The 18,266-nt window shown below is 49.7% G+C and overlaps 4 protein-coding genes across 4 annotated transcripts; 3 read left to right on the top strand and 1 right to left on the bottom strand.

Annotated features, from left to right (window-relative positions):
• Positions 1-205: 205 nt before the first annotated feature.
• On the bottom strand, positions 206-5,138 carry ONS95_009424 (uncharacterized protein; the record flags this gene model as incomplete). Its single annotated transcript, XM_058503021.1, has 3 exons — positions 206-574; positions 628-4,886; positions 4,976-5,138. 3 exons carry the CDS (start codon positions 5,136-5,138, stop codon positions 206-208), a joined length of 4,791 nt encoding a protein of 1,596 aa, XP_058361954.1.
• Positions 5,139-6,989: 1,851 nt separating this feature from the next.
• On the top strand, positions 6,990-11,919 carry ONS95_009423 (uncharacterized protein). Its single transcript, XM_058503020.1, has 6 exons — positions 6,990-7,057; positions 7,106-7,909; positions 7,966-8,056; positions 8,187-8,613; positions 8,665-10,539; positions 10,589-11,919. The coding sequence occupies exons 2-6, from the start codon at positions 7,827-7,829 to the stop codon at positions 11,512-11,514; spliced, it is 3,402 nt and encodes a 1,133-aa protein (XP_058361953.1). The 5' UTR covers positions 6,990-7,057; positions 7,106-7,826; the 3' UTR covers positions 11,515-11,919.
• Positions 11,920-12,822: 903 nt separating this feature from the next.
• DRS1 (nucleolar DEAD-box protein required for synthesis of 60S ribosomal subunit) lies at positions 12,823-15,355 on the top strand (the record flags this gene model as incomplete). The annotated part of the gene is made up of 2 exons (XM_058503019.1): positions 12,823-14,550; positions 14,600-15,355. 2 exons carry the CDS (start codon positions 12,823-12,825, stop codon positions 15,353-15,355), a joined length of 2,484 nt encoding a protein of 827 aa, XP_058361952.1.
• A 576-nt stretch (positions 15,356-15,931) lies between these two features.
• Positions 15,932-18,071, top strand: ONS95_009421 (uncharacterized protein; the record flags this gene model as incomplete). The annotated part of the gene is made up of 5 exons (XM_058503018.1): positions 15,932-16,006; positions 16,077-16,486; positions 16,555-16,762; positions 16,856-17,133; positions 17,225-18,071. The coding sequence occupies 5 exons, from the start codon at positions 15,932-15,934 to the stop codon at positions 18,069-18,071; spliced, it is 1,818 nt and encodes a 605-aa protein (XP_058361951.1).
• Between the last annotated feature and the right edge of the window lie 195 nt (positions 18,072-18,266).

The following is an 18,266-nucleotide window of genomic DNA, read 5'->3' as shown; positions in this document are numbered from 1 at the left end:
GTATAAACGATCGATCATTATGCTACTATCCATGGACCCGGCATCAGCATCACGGCGACACCAGTCCCACAGAGAAACCTCCCTAGTATGTACAGAAGCAATACGAACAGATACAATAACCACAATCCAACCATCAAGCAAGCAAGCATGCATCATCATCAACCATAAACATTCACATGCCTCACCAATCACGCGCGCATCAACATCACGGACTCCTTGTTGCCTCCAACGCCGCCGTCAACGGCACAACCCTCAGACTCCTTCCACGCTGCAGTCCTCCCTCAGGAGGGTTATACAACGTAATCGATAGACGGTCTATCCACTTCCTAAAAACGCTCTTCATATCCTTAGGCACACCTTCTAGAACAACAGTAGTGACTGGGACGAACGGCCGGTCTTCCATACCGGCAGCAAGGATGCCGTATTCTTGACCGAAGTTGAGGGCGTTCTGGAAAGCGGGGTACTGGGATTGCGACTTGGAGCCGATGATGATGTAGATTTCAAAGAAGGCGTCGAGGACGTAGATCTTAGTAGCAGAGAGGTCGGTTTGGCAGAAAGGGCTAATTTCAGTAATCTGTTGTTTTCGTTAGTATGTCCTGATGTGAAACAGGCCCGGAGGGTGCTTACCTGGGATCTGGCTGTTGAGTCCGCGACGAACAGCCGTCCACAGTATTTGTTGTAATTAGGCTTCATGCGCCAATGATCAGCAGACTGGGGGATGGTGGCACCGTTCCCAAAGATTTGCAAGAATGATGCGGGCTCGTTACCATCCTCAACCTCTTCAATCTCGCCAGTTAGACCAAAATCCATACCAATCAGCCTGGCACAGCTGAGCTCATCGATTCCGCTGCCCTTTCCTTTCCATAAATACGCCTTGCCGGATTGCGCTGAAATCAGATACGGGAACCCAGAACATAAACTAGCGGGTGAGAAATCAACCTCATCAAAAGCTATCTGTCCAAAGTGCTTTCTGGCGCACAAGATGTGAGGAGCGAGCGAGTCGTATTTATTAGACGAGCCTCTTCTAATAATGATAATTCCACCCAGAGCATGAAAGAACTCTGGAGTCTCTTTGCCTTGGCGGATCTTGATCAGCTTCCCCCCGGCACTCCTAGCTTCTCTCTGGGCAAATATTCCAATGTCGTCCACAACAGAACTAGGAACATTGTCACCCTGCCAGAAATATGATTCGGTAACTTTCTTTCCTGCAGCATTCTCAAAGGTATGGTTACAGAGATAGAGATTCCCTTCGAAGAGAATTCTCTCTTGGTGGCTAGGAACCTCTTGTTTCTTCCCATCGTTCGAGAATTGGTAGAGAGAAGCCCGCAGGGTCTCAATCCTGTCACCTGCATCAGGCCGTGAGGATAAAAGCTCAGCTGTGTCGACCGAATACTCGGAATGTTGACGGTTCCCTCCAAAGAAATCACCTAGCAATTGAGATGCTTCGGATGCTTGAGGTACTGATATATCCAAAGACTTCTTGGAAAAGCCAGCTGATCTAGGACCTGCGCTCGGAGGTGGAGACATTGGACCTTTTGCTGGTGGGGTAGGAAGTGGGCGAGCTCGAGCTTGGATTCCAAGACCGATAGCTGCGTTTGATTTGACAGGGCTGGCAGGCCGCAAGCCAGCGCCGACCATGGCAGCCTTCTCATCCTCGTGAGTTGGGAGCTTGATAGGAGATCGGGCACGTGGAGGAGTATCGGCTGAGATTGAAGATGAGCCCCATAGCGATGTAGCATTCTTAACGGATACAGTATGTTCGCGATCAACCTTCTCCGGAGAAGGAACCACTGCTTTGTGCGACGAGGACGGTTGCTCGACTGGCGTAGGTTTTTTTGGTGATAGTGGCTGGGGACGGAATCTTGCGGTTTCTGGGGATTCGACTGGAGATGTGACGGGTGACCGAACAGAAGATTTATATAGAGAAGGTGATTTGATAGGTGTGCTGGGTTTCGGCTTCGGCGAAGGGGCCTGTTTGACGATAGTTTCTGGTACTTCTGGTTTTACAGGAATCTCGGGGGAATTAGCTTTCTTCGTAGGAGACAGTGGCTTGGGGGAGTCCAACTGTGCTTTGAGGTCCTGCTTCGCAGCATCCTGAAGAAATTGTGATCTTCTCTTCATATCTAACTTGCGAGGAGAAGATGATTGCGATACTGGAGAGTCGGCATCCTTCGTTGGCGATTGGGGGAGACGATCCAGAACTTTGGTCGGAGATCGAGGACGGCCTTCGAATTTGGCTGGAGAGGGCGCGCGACCAAGATCCTTAGCTGGAGATGGAGCACGATCCGAGTCTTTTACCGGCGATTGAATGCGATCCAGTACTTTCGGCGTGGTCTTGATCTCGATCGGAGAGGACTGCTTAGGAGCTTCTGCTACGACTGCTGGCTTCTCAGCTACACTGTCAGTAGTACTCGAAGCAGAAGGGGTGCTCGTGGGAGCCTTTCTTCGAGGACCACGAGCACGACCCTTTGTCATATGTGTGAGCTGAGGACCAGGCTCAGCAGGCTCGGAAGTGGAAGTGCTGATACTGGCAGTACGCTGAGACTGAGCAGGACTGGACGATCGACCTTCACTGGCTATAGGAGGCGGTCCTCTTGCTAACAATCCAGCAAGCCCCGGATTCAATCGACCAGCGAGCTTGCTGGCTGGAGTCTCCTTGCTCTGGAGCCGACCGGGTGCGCTCTCTTCCTTCACGAGACTTGGCTTTGGAGACTCCGAAGCTCGAGGCTTCAACTCCAAGCTACCTGTTTCCGAGATGATGGAGTCAGATCTGCCCAAAGCTCTACGTTTCGCAATAGCTTCTGGTAGTGGAGCGTCTTGACTTCCACCACTAGCAGATCTGGTAACTCCTTTTCCTTCGCTCTGTGCCTTCTTGAAGTCTTCCTTCTTCTTCAAGATTGCATCCTTGAACTCATCGACACGCTCAGTCTTCTTTGGGCCACCAGTAAGATTCAAAGCAGCTTTCCCGCGGGTAATGTTGGCTTTGAGCTCATCAGGGGCGACATAATTCTGGGTCTTGGTACGTCGTAGTTGGCCGAATACATTCTTGAACTCCGGCTCGTTGGAACCGCCTGTGTCTGCCGGTTGTGCACGGGGTTTGAGATTCGCACGGAAATCCTTCTTGGGAGGAGTCTCGGGTTTGGATTTTCCATTTGCTGGCGATGATCTTGCAGCAGAGTCGATAGAATAGCTTGGCTTTGGAGAGTCTCTGGCTTCAGGAGAGGCGTTTTCACCCTTGTTCCTAGATACTGTTCCTGCCGCGAATCCAGCTGGGAGGCCTCCTATACTCACAGGTTTCGTGATGCCACCAGGGGGCGGAGATCTCATCAACCCACCAATGTTGACCTCATGCTTTGGAGCACCAGTCGTATTTCTACCCAGATCGACACTTCCTTTCTGCTTTGCCTTGTTGATTTCCGCCATCCAAGCAGGCTGTTGAGGTGGTGGTACAGCTTTTGGCTTTGGAGAATCTGGCTTGTTCAACGCGCTCTCCAGCCAACTGGATTTTGTGGGACTCCATCGCCTTGGATCCATTGTCTTCGATGGGCTTGTAGGTGGTGTTGTCTCACGTCTGGTGGGTTTTTCGGAATCCTCAGGCTGATTGGTTTTGACCCCTAGAGGTGTTTGGGTTCGGGAGGGTGGTAGAGCAGGCTTAACGAATCCATCATTAGTGGTCGATGTTGTCATTGTGCTCTTCATCGAGTTTGAAGTGCCAGGTCGCTCTTGAATGAGGGTGGTATTGCTATGGCTTGACGAAGGCCTTGAATTAGGGCGTGGTGAAGTCTCTCGGCTCAAGCTACTCGGCTTCTGTTCTCGGACTGTAGGATTGACAATGTTGCCTAGTGAAGAAGCTGTGGTAGGCTCGATAACACTGCTGCGATTGCTGGCCATAGAATTGCCCCTGCTTAAGCCAGGAGGCGATTGAACGCTCCATCTTTTGTTTACGCTATCAGATCTCTTCATCATAGCACTTTGTACGAATCCACCCATGCCTTTCGTTGGAGATGGTGGCCTGTCCATTCTGTCCGGCGATATTCGACCTTGAGATGGAGACATGGCAAGACCACGACCTTCAGACTTAGGTTCCGTGGGGGGATCGAGTCTCTGCGCCGGACTCATTGGCATGGGAGAACCCATACCAGGAAGTCTACCACTGTTTTGGAACGACGCACGAGAGCCACTGCCGTACGAAACACTGCTCCTGGAGGGTGAGCTAGGTCGATCTGCCACCTCCTCCCCCACCTTGTCTGGTTCTGAGGATTGTCGCAACATCCCTGGCATTTGTACTCGAGAAGAATTCGATCCGTGATCCGATCTCTCCTCGTCCTCCACTTGATTCTTCCTGTATGCTGGCGAATTCAATCCCCTGTCTGCAGTTTGTCGAAACCAGGCGGGGTCTTTCGAGGCGAGTGACTGTGCGATCTGCTCTCTCGTGGGCTCTGCGGTCGGCGAGACTTCAGGCGCGGGCGTGGCTCGAGGTGATCGTGCAGCGTTTTCTGTAGCGAGCATAGAGAGGGGGCGGCTCTGTACGCGATCAGAGGATTGGGAATTTGGACGTCGTTGCCAGGAGAGGGGTGAATTTCTTGAGGGCATGGCACTTGAGGGCGAAGGTTTTACGGAGACGTTCCGCTTGAAGTCCGACTCGGTTATGACGCGATCAGCATCAAAGGGAGAAGTATTTTCCTTCGTTGGAGATGTTGAGCCCATCAATCGGTCCATCGCGTCGTCGTTAACCCCCATCCCGCGTTGGGGCTCGGTATCCGCCTTCGGTTCGACTTTTGGGGACGACGATTGGGACTGAGCATTTATAGGCACCGCAGATGCTCTCGATGCAGTCGGCGTACTAGCAGGAGAGGACTTGGTAGGGGAAATGGATCTGGCGCGCTCTGAATATCTGAGTGTCAGCCAGGTACCCCAAACCAAGACGATCTGTCACACAGCGAGCGCCCCAGAGTACATGAGTGGGATTGAATACCAGCCCTCCGAGCCTGTCTTTCTGCCCGGCCTTGCAGGATCTCCTCCTCCAGTTTCCGGTTGCGCTCTTCGTCCTCGGAATCTCTTCTGTGGGAGAGCTCTTTGATGCGCAACAGGAAGTCATTGACGTCCTCGGAACCTTGCTGGGCTTCTTGGGAAGACATTGCTGGAAGAGGGAGTTTTGTAGGATACAGTATTTGTTTACAAAATCGTCAAACCCATAACCATGCTCGAGCACAGGACCAGTCACAATTAATCCGCCAGCGGGTGGAGTGCGTTTTGAGGGAGGGAGTAAAGCAAGTACGATCTTGCATGGGACGGCCTGGGGACCTGGGCTAGAGCCTTTCGCTTCGGTCATCCAAAAAGTTTCGTTTCAAGCACTCCTGGGCCTTCAAGAGGCCCACTGCAATGCTATTTGAAGGTCTGTCAGATTTTGGCCATCATGCTAATTCCCGGGATAGATCGCGATATGCCCAACCGTGGATCCAAAAATGTTGCAGGATCCCTCCTCCAGCTTCCCGCCGCTTCTGTTTACCTGCTGTCGTGCGAGCTGACATTGGAACGCGGTTCCTTGCAAGCCCACCCAAGACCATGCCAGCATGCAAAGTCAAAGTTAACTTCCCTTCTTTTTCCCTGAGGACAATGCGCTGCTCTAGTAAAGGAAAAGCCTTGCTTTCGCGTCTTCTACAACCCACTCTAGACCTTCCTGAAGATTCTCTCCTGTGATGGCGCTGCACCGTATGATTTTCCATTTGTGTGTTTTGATCCCGTGAAGTTGGAGCCCCTTGCAGCATTCGAGTTAGCGTGCGCCTCTTTGACGACACTACATGACGAACCTCCTGGATCTCCTCTTCAAGCATACACCCATTCACGTCTGTTTTGTTTGCAAACACGAGCAAACTTGCCCCGGATAATCTCTGTCTCTTGGGTAAGCTGAGTGTCTGAACGAACTTGTAAAAATGCAAACCTCTTCTTGCAGCAAGCCATGAAGCTCTTGCTGACAGTCATCGATACGCAATCGATCAGTCGCATCCACCACCCAGATCAGGGCATCTGTTTTCTCAAAATAATTACGCCAATATGACCGGAGTGTCTTTTGGCCACCGACATCCCCTATAAGTGTCAGCAAAGCCCAAAACTGGTCTGACAGGTCTCACAGATGTTGAGCTTGTAGCTTTGCAAAAAGTCAGCATGGTGTAGAGATATTCGTTCTTGGGCTCCTTACCCTTTATAATCAATAGTCTTGATAATGAAGCCAAGCGTAGGGCTCACGGTATTTACGTCCTCGTTCATGATCCTTTTCACAATTGTTGTTTTCCCTGCATTGTCGAGGCCGCTGCCCCTGTTTGTTAGCACTTTCTCTGAGAAACATGGGCAAAGTGCCTCACAGCATTAAAATTCTCATTTCCTTATCCTTCAATCTTGCTTTCCGCAGAATTGACAGCATTTTGTCGGGTCATGAATTTGTTGTGGACAAGAAATGGCGGACGGCTTCGGCAACAACACCACAAACAAGTGACTGGTCACTTATGTTGGTCACGTGGTTTAGAACGACGTCCATTTCCTACCTACCTAGGAGCCTCATCCATTTCTCTAGGCACTTCTGCCAACTTGCCCAGCTTTATCCTGCATTGAATTTGAAGGCGTGTTTATACAGTTATGGCTTTCTCTGGCTCACGATTGGTTCCTATTTGATCCACCTGCAGTAGGCAGTAACTGCGATCAGAACAAGTGCATTTTGCTGTTCGCTCCTACCAATTTCGAGGGCAGCACACCTCACACACCCAAGGTGTTATTACTCGCTCCACTTCATAGAAAATTCTGTCTTCCAACTTGATCCTTGAGTCTTGTACATTTGAATTCTCACTCCTGTTGGAGGCCAACGCACAGGAGGCCCTGGGGCATCGAGTTGCATGCAGCCCCTCTGCCCCTTGCTTGAACAGCCATTGGCTTTTCTTTCGACAATCTTGGTGTCCAGAGTCTATTGGGGTACGTCTGATTTTCGCAATGACTTGAGGTCCTCTGGACATCCAAGCCCAAAGTCCTGGCCTCTGGAAAACTTTGATAATATCACGATTGAAGTGTATGGACGCCTTACCCATTAATCAGTATGTTCTGATCTGATTTGCAGGATCAATGTTGAATCAAACATCGTATTCTGCTGTTCTAGCACGGTAGCTTCAGGACGTCAATTACTGGAATCGTTGTCGCAAGAGTGCTGGCGACATTGAAGTACACAAATCGATTAGCGACCGGTATCATCTCGATGACGATCAAGTTGGTCTCTATTTCGGATATCATTGATCCGAAACTATGGATGCGGTTCAGCTTATGTGTTGAATTGTGTATTTGGAGTACATTGTCGCAAGAGATTCAGAACATCAAAGTCAACAAACCGCCAGTGCCCCACCGCCCCGATATTGTATCGCAGCCTCGCAGCGGGCTTCGGTGCACCCAGACCTGGTGATTAAACTGTATCCAAGGTCTTGTGCAACTGAATACCGTTTCTATACTCCGCTTGAATTGCCGCTGTCAACTTTACTGGCGACGACCAATCTCCCGATCTCGCTTTCCGTTGGGCATTTGCAGTTGATTCCATCCCGCTTTTGGCGGCGACAGCAACGATTTTCACTCGCTTAAGCCCTCTTTATTGTGCTTCAAAAAGGAGGAGGTTGGTATGCTAGCGCTGCACTTAGAGGACGAAATTATGTAAAATCTTGCCCTCCGCTGGTCTCCGTTTGATCCTCAGACTCGCACAACTTACTCGCAAACATCTCCACGGGTTACCCCACACGTAGAACTGCATTTGCAACTCTCATTACAGACTTGCAATCTCAATCAATACCGCCAAGATGCTTCGGTTCGCAAAGACGCCGCCGAAGACACCACCGCCACGAAAGACTAAATATGTTCCTCTGGAGCCTATGAAGCCAAAGTAGGTCTCCAATCCCAACCCTCGCAGTGATACCACGATATCTGACTTGGGTTTAGGACCCAGGAACAGCTTGCCGAGGAAGAGCTTGCTATTACTGTCGCTGACGGACTGTTTGCAATGGGACGCGGTGGTCTGCGGGATTCCAAGGTAAGAATTGTTCCCGGTTGGTCCGCAGACCGATCTGGTACCGCATTTCACCCCAACTCATGCTCCAATGAAGCCCGCGTTTCATTATCCAGCTTCTTTCCCATAGTGTCAGAGCTAACATATCGTGTAGTGGGCAAGTCCCCAATATAACAAGCGCGTCAAAACCGCTCCAATCAAGGTCGCTATGAGCCAGGAAGCCCGCGACTTCTTCAGCAAGGCTGCGAAGGCAGGTATAAAGATCGGCCCATCGCCACCGGCAGCAATTGAGCGCAAAGCCGAGGCTCCAGTCGTCTCTGCAGGTGTATTGGCGACGCCTCCAGCAACTCCGCCTCCCACTGCAGAGATCTCTGTTGCAGTCATCGCGGTCGCACCTGCCCCAGCTGCTGTCTCTTCGGAGCTCCAGAACAAGATCGCCGGGCAACAAGCTGTCAAGGCCGTTCCAGTCGCAGTTGTCGCTCCGCCAGCTCAGCAATATTCAACCTCCGCCCCTTCACAGCAACGTCTCCAGCCAGGCGTCACGTTGGTCGAAACTCAAGCTCACAGTGTTGCTGCTCCGGGTAAAATCCCTTCTCTAGCTTCCTGATCTCAGCTAACACTGCCTCAAACAGTTGATACCCGACCCCAACCAAGCCAACCATCAGGCTATCTCCCACCACATCTTCTACATCTCAGGCCAGGCTTCAAGTCGGTCCAGCCACAAACTCAGAGTACTGTTCCTCAAGGTCAGACCACTGCGGTCGTGTCGCCGTCTGACTTGAACTCCCTTCGCGGTAGCGTTGCCTCGCAGCAAGTTCAAGGCTCCGCCCCTCCCCACTCTCAAGGCCGCAAATCTGCTAGTCCTTCTCCTACCCTACAAGCCCATGCTACCGGTCCTCCAAAAGGTCAATACGTTCCTCCTCACCTTCGCGGTTCCGTTCCGGCTGCAATTCCTGCTGCCCTAAAGCTGGAGCTGGGTCAAGGCCAAAAGCAGACTGTCGTTCCTCCCCACCTCCATCGGCCTGTCCAGCTTACAAGTCCTACCGTCTCGAAATTGGTTCAGCCTCAAAATTATAGAGTTGTCCCTTCCCAAGTTCAATCCACTCCTCCTCACCTTCGCGGTTCTGTCCAGGTTTCACCACCACAAATGGCAATTCACCAGACATCTCCACACCTCCGAGGTATTTCTTCTCAAACTTCCCAACTTTCTACAACACAATTTCACAACAACACCACACCATCTCAGATCGTTGGAACAACCATGGCTCCTACTTGCTACCCATCTCGTCCAATGAATGATGGCCAAGACGACTTCTTGCAATGGCTGAGCCATAAAAAGCCTACTCAAAAGGTTGAGGTTACAGAGCAGGTCATCATTAAGTCTGAGGAGCCGTTGAACTCTGTTCGATCTCCCCAAGCTTTACCTGTCCGATCTCCCCGATCTTCGCCTTCGAAAGAGTCAACCAATTCAAATTGGTCCCAGGAGCCTGTTAAGAACATCAACGATACCGATGATTTCCTTAGCTACATGAATAAGCCAAAGTCCAAGGTCTATGGCGTTCCACCTGAGGCTTCCAAGTCACCAAATCAAACCCTTCCTACAGATGGCTGGCAACGTCCCAAAACCGCTTTTGATAACCCTCATTGGAAGCTGAATGATAACAGCGTCGCCAACTTTGAGACCTACATCAAGAACGGGGCCAGTCCTTCCTCGGTAACACCAGCTGCGCAAGTCAATAGCGTTCATGGAACTGCTAATGTGCGCGCTGCAAAGGTTCAAGCTGCTCAGGTCATGGCTTCAAAGGTTCAATACCCTCACCAAAAGCTCACTTTCAATGGTGCTCAGAAGCTTGGTCAGAGCGCCTCCCAACCCAAGCAAATCGTCCAGAGCGGTCCAACGCTGTCGATCGAGAATAAGAATCCAGTCGCTCAAGCTCCTGTCAAGATCGACAATGTTGCAACTAATTTCAACACTGTTGCCCCAGCTAAATCTAGTGCTCAAGCAGATATTGTCCCGAATAAGGCAGCTGAATGGCAAGGTTTGCCCAATATGCATGCTGTCGCTGCTATGATCTCCGCCGATATCAACAATGTCCAGCCTCAGGCTTCTTCAAACACGTCCCCTCTTACCAATGAGGCCCTTGTTCTGACGACCGGCTTCAAGACTGTCAATCAGAACAATTATTCTGATGATCGCATCAGCAGCACTGGTCTTGGTAAGCTCTCTAGCGATCATGCTCAAGACCCTCGCCACACTCAAGGAAATGACATGGTCAATCAATTTTTTGAGTGGGACGGGAGTCGTGCCCCAGTACCAATTTGGGAGGATGAGAGGCCCAGCTTTGATGACAGCTTCATCCCCGAGTACATCAAGGAATGGCAAAAGACTCTCCCCAGTGGTCAATTCAAGGTTGATATCGAGGATGACAAGTTTACGAGCGGCGTCTACCCCATCAGCAACGTGTCTTTTGTTGACCCGATCCTCCAAGGCCCAGACACTGTTCCAGGTACGTACTCGAATCTTCTTAACGCTCTGTAGATTCTAATGATTAATAGATGTTGCGGAGAATACCACTGATCAAGAGATTAAGAGACAGTTCCAAACTGCCGAAATTGAAGCCAATAATTACTCAGTTGCTATTGAGGACAATCGAAAACAGGTGAAGCGTCAAGCCAAGGCAAGCAAGTTGCGCCATCGCGAAATCGCTGCCAAGGAGGATGAGCCAAACCCGTTCTCTCCTACAATTGGTATGTACATGCGCCCTGCTGAGGAGAAGGATGCCACCGATGTCGTTGCAATTTACAACTGGTACATCTCCAACTCAAACATCCCAGAGGATCAGGAACCTATCACCGAAGAGGACGGCAATTGGATCATCAAGCAAGCAAAGGATGATAATCTCCCATTCCTCGTTGCCATCAAGGGTCGCCAACCAAGTGATGTGGATGCTCAAGGTCGGTCTTCACAGAAGATCATGCTGCCTGCATGTGAGCAAGTCATCGGTTTCTGCTTTCCAGAGCGATTCAATTATGGCTTTGCAGGGAAGGTAGCCCGGTCTCGCGCCACGGTCAATCTCCAACTCTACGTCCACAATGAATACACTCGCAAGGGTGTCGGACGTAACCTTCTTGATCGTCTGATCCATATCCTCAATCCTGGTTATGCCTACAAGAATGCCACCGCTTGGATCAATCCATCAATTGACAAGCTCTACGAAACTGAGGGTGCTGGTTTGTTCCACCAACTCCTTTTCCAGATCCCGGTTGAGCACAAGGATGACCCCAACATCGCATGGCTGACCAAGTTTCTTCTCAAATTCCTATTCAAGGAGAAGGTCTTCAGAGAGGGAGACAAGGAGCATCCTAAACGTTTGACGTCGGTTTGCCGGAGTACTACCACGGGTCGCATGGCTCACTTCCTCGATCTTGCCATTTTCCATTATGAGGCTCGACAGGAGGGTGAGTTTGATCCATATATGTAATCGGCTCACACTAGGGACATTTGGACACAGTTGGTCTCATGTTCGGACGCATATCTTTCTGATAACATCCACGCCTCATTCATGATAGCCACTTTTGCATCCGCAGTTGGGCAATCTGAATTGAATCTTCGTTGGTTCTTGCGTTGGAGATCTTCATTAGCTTTTCTTCTTTTGCACATTATTTCACACACTTTACACCAATTCCTGACGCCGAGATTGCCTGTCATCGACTTGGCCTGCTACCCTGGAAATTGTTCTTTGCCTTTATGGAGGACGGTCTCATGGAAATATTTGCTTTCAAAATGCCCATTCATCACTAGTCACTTCTTCTACTCAGCTTCGCTTCTTCTTCTATTCTTGAGGCTTCTCCGTTTGTACACTAGCTCAATAAAGTTAAACTGAAAATTGATACTCCCCTTGTATGTGAAGTTAAACTGGTTCGGTCCGTACGCCCACGCTACAGCTCTATCTATGGTTGTCAAGATGAAAAGAAGCAGTATCATTGTAAGGCTTTTAATTCACCTTTTTCTGGCCCGATTGTCTTTCGAAATTCCAAGATAGAGCGGAAAGAACAGTAACGGCAATGATGCTTCAGAGACTGGGAGTTTAATCATGAGGGACCGGATGGTCTCAAGTACATGAGCCATTAAGGACTTTATTCATTCACTGGTATTTTCTTGTAAAGCTATTCTCAGCTTATGATTTGAAAGATACGGACTCCTCTTTCTCGGAACTTTTATTGTTTGTTAGGATCGGTAGGTTGCTAGTATGGACTTCAAAAAGTTGACTCGAATGAAAGTCCGGATTGAAAAACGACATATGGTGAGGAATACCATTCTTTGCACTTATTGTCAGGGTCAATACGAATGTTTATGAATGGAAAGATCTCACAAAAAAAAAATTCATACTTGATTTAGAGTACCTCTAGCTGCAACTTTTCGTGTTGAGGCCTCTCTTGTTCTTTTGAGCCTTTTGACTAGATTCATGCTTCAATTGCTTGCAAGCACGACTAAATTCTCGGTTTTGACGCTTCACTGTAAATCAATAAACTCCTCAGCCATGGCCAATTCTCTACAAGATTCGCTAGTAGATATTACCAAAAGAAAACTTCCTCTTAATCTGGCGTTCAACATCATCCCAAAGATACCCCACATCCAGCCCACACTATTCCAAAAGCAGCGAATCTGCCCCTTCGCACCGCCCTCAAACACAAAAAAGTTCCCAAGTCAAGCTCAAATCCTCAGTGAGCAGAGAGAATCTTCCAAAAGCCCACCACCACCACAAATCCCAATTGCGCCCCTATCCACCATGCTGCCCTCAACCAAGCGAAAAGCAGAGGAGGATTTCATCCTTACTCTCTCAGACAATGAAGACGACCTCGCAGAAGTAGAAGAAGAACTCCCCGCCTCTCCGCCGCCGTCCTCCAAGAAGCGGAAACTCGAAGCTGCGGCAGCTGCAGGATCGTCGTCGAAGAAAGCTAAGAAGGCGAAGAAAGCCAAAAATCAATCCAGCGCCAATGATTCAGAAGAGGAAGGCGATCAGGGTGTCTGGGGTGCGAAAGATGAGGATGATGGAGCGATGGATTCAGATTTCGAGTTTCAGTTGGAGGATGGTGGGGAGGGACTTGGTGCGATGGAGGAGTTTGAGGGGTGGGGCTTTGAGAGTGCGAGGAAGGGGCTGGGAGTTGGTATGAACAGGAGGGGAGGTGACAAGAAGGCGGTGGATATTGATGAGATTATTGCGAGGAGGAGGGAGAAGAGGGGAGAGGGGAAGATTGGTGAGGATGCTGATGTTAAGGTGGAGGGAGAGGCAGATGCAGATGCAGCGGTCGACGGTAGTGATTCTGAAGGGGACTCCGCCGACGAGCTTGATCTAGAGTTGGATAGTGATGCGCAAGACGAATTCATGGCGGAAGATGGGTTTGGTATGGGTGTTGGATCCGACGAGGAAGAATCTGGAGATGAGAAGGAGGAAGACGGGTCTGCTGACGAGGATGATGAAGATGAGGAGGATAATTCGGACGCAGACTCGGTTGCGAGTCCGGCTCCTCATCCTGATGATATGGAGTCGGACGGCTCATCTGATGAAGGAGAGAAGGATGAAGATCCAGAGGAGGCAGCTCGTCGAGAAGCGTTCTTTGCGCCAGAAGAGAAGCCTGCTAAGGGTGCGAAAGCTGCCACTTACTCTTCTTTCCAAGGCATGTCTTTATCCAGACCAATTCTTCGAGGTCTTGCCGCTGTTGGATTCTCTGCGCCAACACCTATCCAAGCTAAGACTATCCCTGTGGCCTTACTGGGCAAAGACGTCGTCGGTGGAGCTGTCACTGGTTCCGGAAAGACTGCAGCGTTCATCGTTCCCGTTCTCGAACGTCTTCTGTACCGCCCCAAGAAAGTCCCAACCAGCAGAGTAGCCATTCTCATGCCCACTCGTGAATTGGCTATCCAGTGTCACGCCGTCGCTACGAAGCTCGCAAGTCACACCGATATCAAGTTCTGTCTAGCAGTCGGAGGTCTCAGTCTCAAAGTTCAAGAAGCAGAGTTGAGGCTTCGCCCAGATGTCATCATCGCCACACCCGGTCGATTCATTGATCACATGCGCAATTCAGCAAGCTTTACTGTCGATACGCTTGAGATTCTGGTTCTCGATGAGGCTGATCGTATGCTGGAGGCTGGTTTCGCCGACGAGTTGAACGAGATTCTGACGACTATTCCGAAATCGAGACAGACTATGTTGTTCTCTGCTACTATGACATCTTCTGTCGATAACCTGATTCGTGTTGGTCTCAACAGACCCGTCAGGTTATTAGTCGATTCTCAGAAGCAGACTGTCACGACTTTGGTGCAGGAGTTCATTCGTCTACGTCCTGGAAGGGAGACTAAGCGGATGGGATACCTACTGTATCTTTGTGCAAATGTTTATACCGACAGGGTGATTGTTTTCTTCCGTCAGAAGAAGGAGGCGCATAGAGCCAGAGTTATATTTGGACTTTCTGGTCTCAAGGCTACTGAATTGCACGGTAGCATGAGCCAAGAACAGGTAAGCATACAAGTGCCGCAAGCTAAACATTGATCTAACAATTCTATAGCGTATCAGGAGTGTAGAATCTTTTAGAGACGGGAAAGCATCTTTCCTACTAGCCACCGATCTAGCATCCAGAGGTCTCGACATTAAAGGCGTGGACACCGTCATCAACTACGAAGCACCTCAATCTCATGAAATCTATCTCCACAGAGTCGGACGAACAGCTCGTGCTGGCCGCCAAGGCAGAGCCTGCACACTCGCTGCTGAACCCGATCGCAAAGTCGTCAAAGCCGCTGTGAAGAGTGGTCGATCTCAAGGAGCCAAGATCGTCAGTCGAGTAATCGAAGCTTCTGAGGCCGACGAATGGGCTCAGAAGGTCGAGGATATGGCAGATGAGATCGACGAGATCTTGAAAGAAGAGAAAGAGGATAAGCAGCTCGCACAAGTGGAGATGCAAGTCCGTAAGGGAGAAAACATCATGACGCACGAGGAAGAAATCAAGGGCAGACCAAAACGTACGTGGTTTGAGAGCGAGCAGGACAAGAGGACGGCGAAGAAGGTTGGTCGGGATGCACTCAATGGCGTGGAGAGCATTTTGAAAAAGAAGCCTGGGAAGTTGAGTAATAAGGATAAAAAGAAATTGGATGATAGGGAAGCGAGGACTGAGGGGAAGGTCTGGAAGAAGGGAAGAGCGGAGAGGGATGGAAAGGGAGCTCTTGCGCCTATAAAGAAGGACGGTAAGGGCAAAAAGAAGGTAGCAGGTGGAAAGCCGCCTGCGAAAGGGGGTGCTAGGGGTGGGAAGTTTGGGAAGAAGCGGTAGATATTTGTAGAGCTAGGAATTGATACCTTGTGGAATGAAATTGGGCATCAAGAAAGCGGTAAGTTGCTGCCCAGAGTCAAAACGGATCATGTGAGATCACTGCTTTCCTTATCATACAAAGGCCACAGGTGCAATTCAATACCAGCCAATATGTAGTGTTCCAGGCTGGATTTAAAACTTTAAAGACAGGCCAGTGCCGATACCAACAAGGTTGTTGGACGTACTGGCTAAGCGAACATCGAAAGACAACAAGGTGTTTACATACCGTACTTCCCCGATCCGTGGGCCTATCAGAGACCTGACATACCTCAGCATCTACTTGCTGGTCATATAATTTGACTTCGAAATACTTCCCTCAGACTTGTAAGACCAAAATTTCCTACTTTCTAAACAATATCTCCTTTTCTCCAGTGTCGGCAACAACTATCAATACTTGAACGCAGAAAAATAATAACCGAATGACATCAAAACGAAGCAGAAGCTTGCGACGAAAGTAAGAGGCGGACTCACAACCAGTTGCGAAGAAGAGCAAAAAAAAACAATACCAAGGGAAGCAAGAAGCAAGATATTGCGAAGATGGAAACTTCAAGCATTGTTGAGCCCACGGGGACTTTCAAGACACTTCCAATCACACTTCTCTCCGGGTTTCTGGTAGGCTTCCTAAGATCTCCAAAGTTACTCTTAGACTTTCTACCAAGACCACTGCTAATACTCAATCAAGGGCTCCGGCAAAACCACCCTCCTCCAATACATCCTCAACTCCCCTCACCATGGCTTCCACATCGCCGTAATCGTCAACGACATGGCCGCCATCAACGTCGACGCCAACCTGATCCGTTCCTCCACCTCCTCAACCAATCCTGCCTCCCAACAAAAGCTCGTAGCCATGCAGAATGGCTGTATTTGCTGCACCTTGCGCGGCGACTTCGTGCTTGAGCTGGCGAGACTGGCTAAGGATGGGAAGTATGATTATGTGCTGATTGAGAGTACGGGGATCAGCGAGCCGCAGCAGGTTGCGGAGAGTTTTACGAAGGAGTTTAGTTTGGCGATGGTGGAGGCGGAGGGTGGTGATGGAGGTGGGAGCGGAGAAATGGCGTGGAGTAAGGAGGAGAAGGATGTTCTTGGGGAACTGTGAGTTTCTTTTTCACTACTCGCATGTATTGTTGTGGAAAGGACGTTGCTGAAGTTGATGTTTATAGTGCTGATAATGGTGGGCTTAACTCGATCGCTAAGATTGATACAACTGTTACTGTTGTTGATGCGTTTCGGTTCTTCGAGGAGTTCGAGACTATTGAGTTGCTGCATCAGAGGTTTGCGTCGGAGGTGGAGACTCCGGAAGATGAGAGGACTGTGACGGATCTCATGATTGATCAGATTGAGTTTGCGGATGTGATTATTGTGAATAAGGTACGTCCCCTTCTCCCGCAAACCCTTAATTTTCACAATTCTTGAGACAATGTTGGGCTTCTGGTCGAATACAGCTAATACGTGTCCTCACAGATCGACATGGTTGACGACAAAACCCTATCTCGCATCCGTGGTCTCATTAAGACACTCAACCCAGGCTGCAAGATCCTGGAGACTTCTCTTCGACCATCCAAACAATCTGAGAACCCATTTGGCGCTATTCCACTGGATGTCAAAGAGATCATTTCTACCGGTAGGTATAGTGAGGAGACGAGTATTAAGTCGTCTGGGTGGCTGAAAAGTGTGCATGACATGAGTATGATCGACAATCATGAGAGGAAGGTGTTGGCACCTAAACCTGAGACTGAGGAGTAAGTATTTGCGCAAAGGAATTGCAGCCCCTGCTCCAACGTCTCCAATTTTAGGAGGCAACATCCAACCGCATGCTAACCATGGTCATAGGTATGGTATCAACTCGTTCGTGTACAGAGCTCGTCGTCCGTTTGAACCCAAACGACTTTTCGAGCTTGTATATGATAAATTTGTTATTCTTGAGCCTCAGAATGAAGAGGATGAAGATGATGAAGAAGACGACAAGGGCGACGAATACATCTCGGCACATAGACCTGCTTCCAACTCTGCATCACCAATATCCGAGGATCACATTTCTCCACGACAAGATTCGCCCATGACCGCATCTCCCACGGCTTCTGGTAGCCCTTCAGATGCAGTCACATCACCAGGCACCTGTGTTACAGAGGATTCCAGTGAACTCACGCAATATCCCGACATCCCACTAGAACAACGCCTCGCAAACAAAAAATCCCATCCTCTCTTCCACAACCTCCTCCGCTCTAAGGGCTTTGTCTGGCTCGCGACACGCCCGAACCAGTCCGGTGACTGGTCTCAAGCCGGAGCTATGCTAACGTTCTCCCCAGGTTTGCAATGGTTTGCAAATGTTCCCAGAGAGCAATGGCCGCTTCCTGCTGGCGAGGCAGGCATAGAGCTGACTAAGATGATTGAAAGAGATTTCGAGGGTGAGTGGGGTGATAGGAGGCAGGAGGTTGTGTTGATCGGGGAGGGATTAGATGTCGAGGGTTTGACGAGAACTTTGGATGGGTGTTTGCTGAGTGATGCGGAGATGGGGGAGTGGGAAAGAGTTATGAGGTTGGAGGGCGTTGGGGAAAAGACGAGGGTGGAGATGTTGGGGAAGCTATTTGAGGATGGGTGGGAGGAATGGGATGATCCTGAGATGATAATGGGTGGTGATGAAGAGGGACATGTGCATGGTCCTGCTTGTGGGATATAAAAGTGTTGTAGCAAATTCGCCGAGTTCAGCCGAGCGATGTTAAAAAGCAGATTGTTATTGTTTTGGTGTTAAGCGAGTAGCAGCTGTTTCCTGGCCCAAAATCAATCTTGAAAACTCGGGACCCTGATATACCTTCAGATATGGTTCGAGTAAGTCTTGGGTTAATAACATGTGGTTCTGCAGTGGTGTACATAG

Source organism: Cadophora gregata, assembly GCF_030347475.1.
Source record: "Cadophora gregata isolate MNR1 chromosome Unknown scaffold_3, whole genome shotgun sequence".
In the NCBI taxonomy this organism is placed as follows: Eukaryota; Fungi; Ascomycota; class Leotiomycetes; order Helotiales; family Ploettnerulaceae; genus Cadophora; species Cadophora gregata.
This window is presented reverse-complemented; position numbering and strand designations above follow the sequence as displayed.

Coding starts and splice junctions, on each gene's coding strand:
- ONS95_009423 (XM_058503020.1), top strand. CDS start 7,827: ATGCTTCGGTTCGCAAAGACGCCGCCGAAGACACCACCGCCACGAAAG. Junction 8,057..8,186: donor GTGGTCTGCGGGATTCCAAG/GTAAGAATTGTT, acceptor CATATCGTGTAG/TGGGCAAGTCCCCAATATAA. Junction 10,540..10,588: donor AGGCCCAGACACTGTTCCAG/GTACGTACTCGA, acceptor AATGATTAATAG/ATGTTGCGGAGAATACCACT.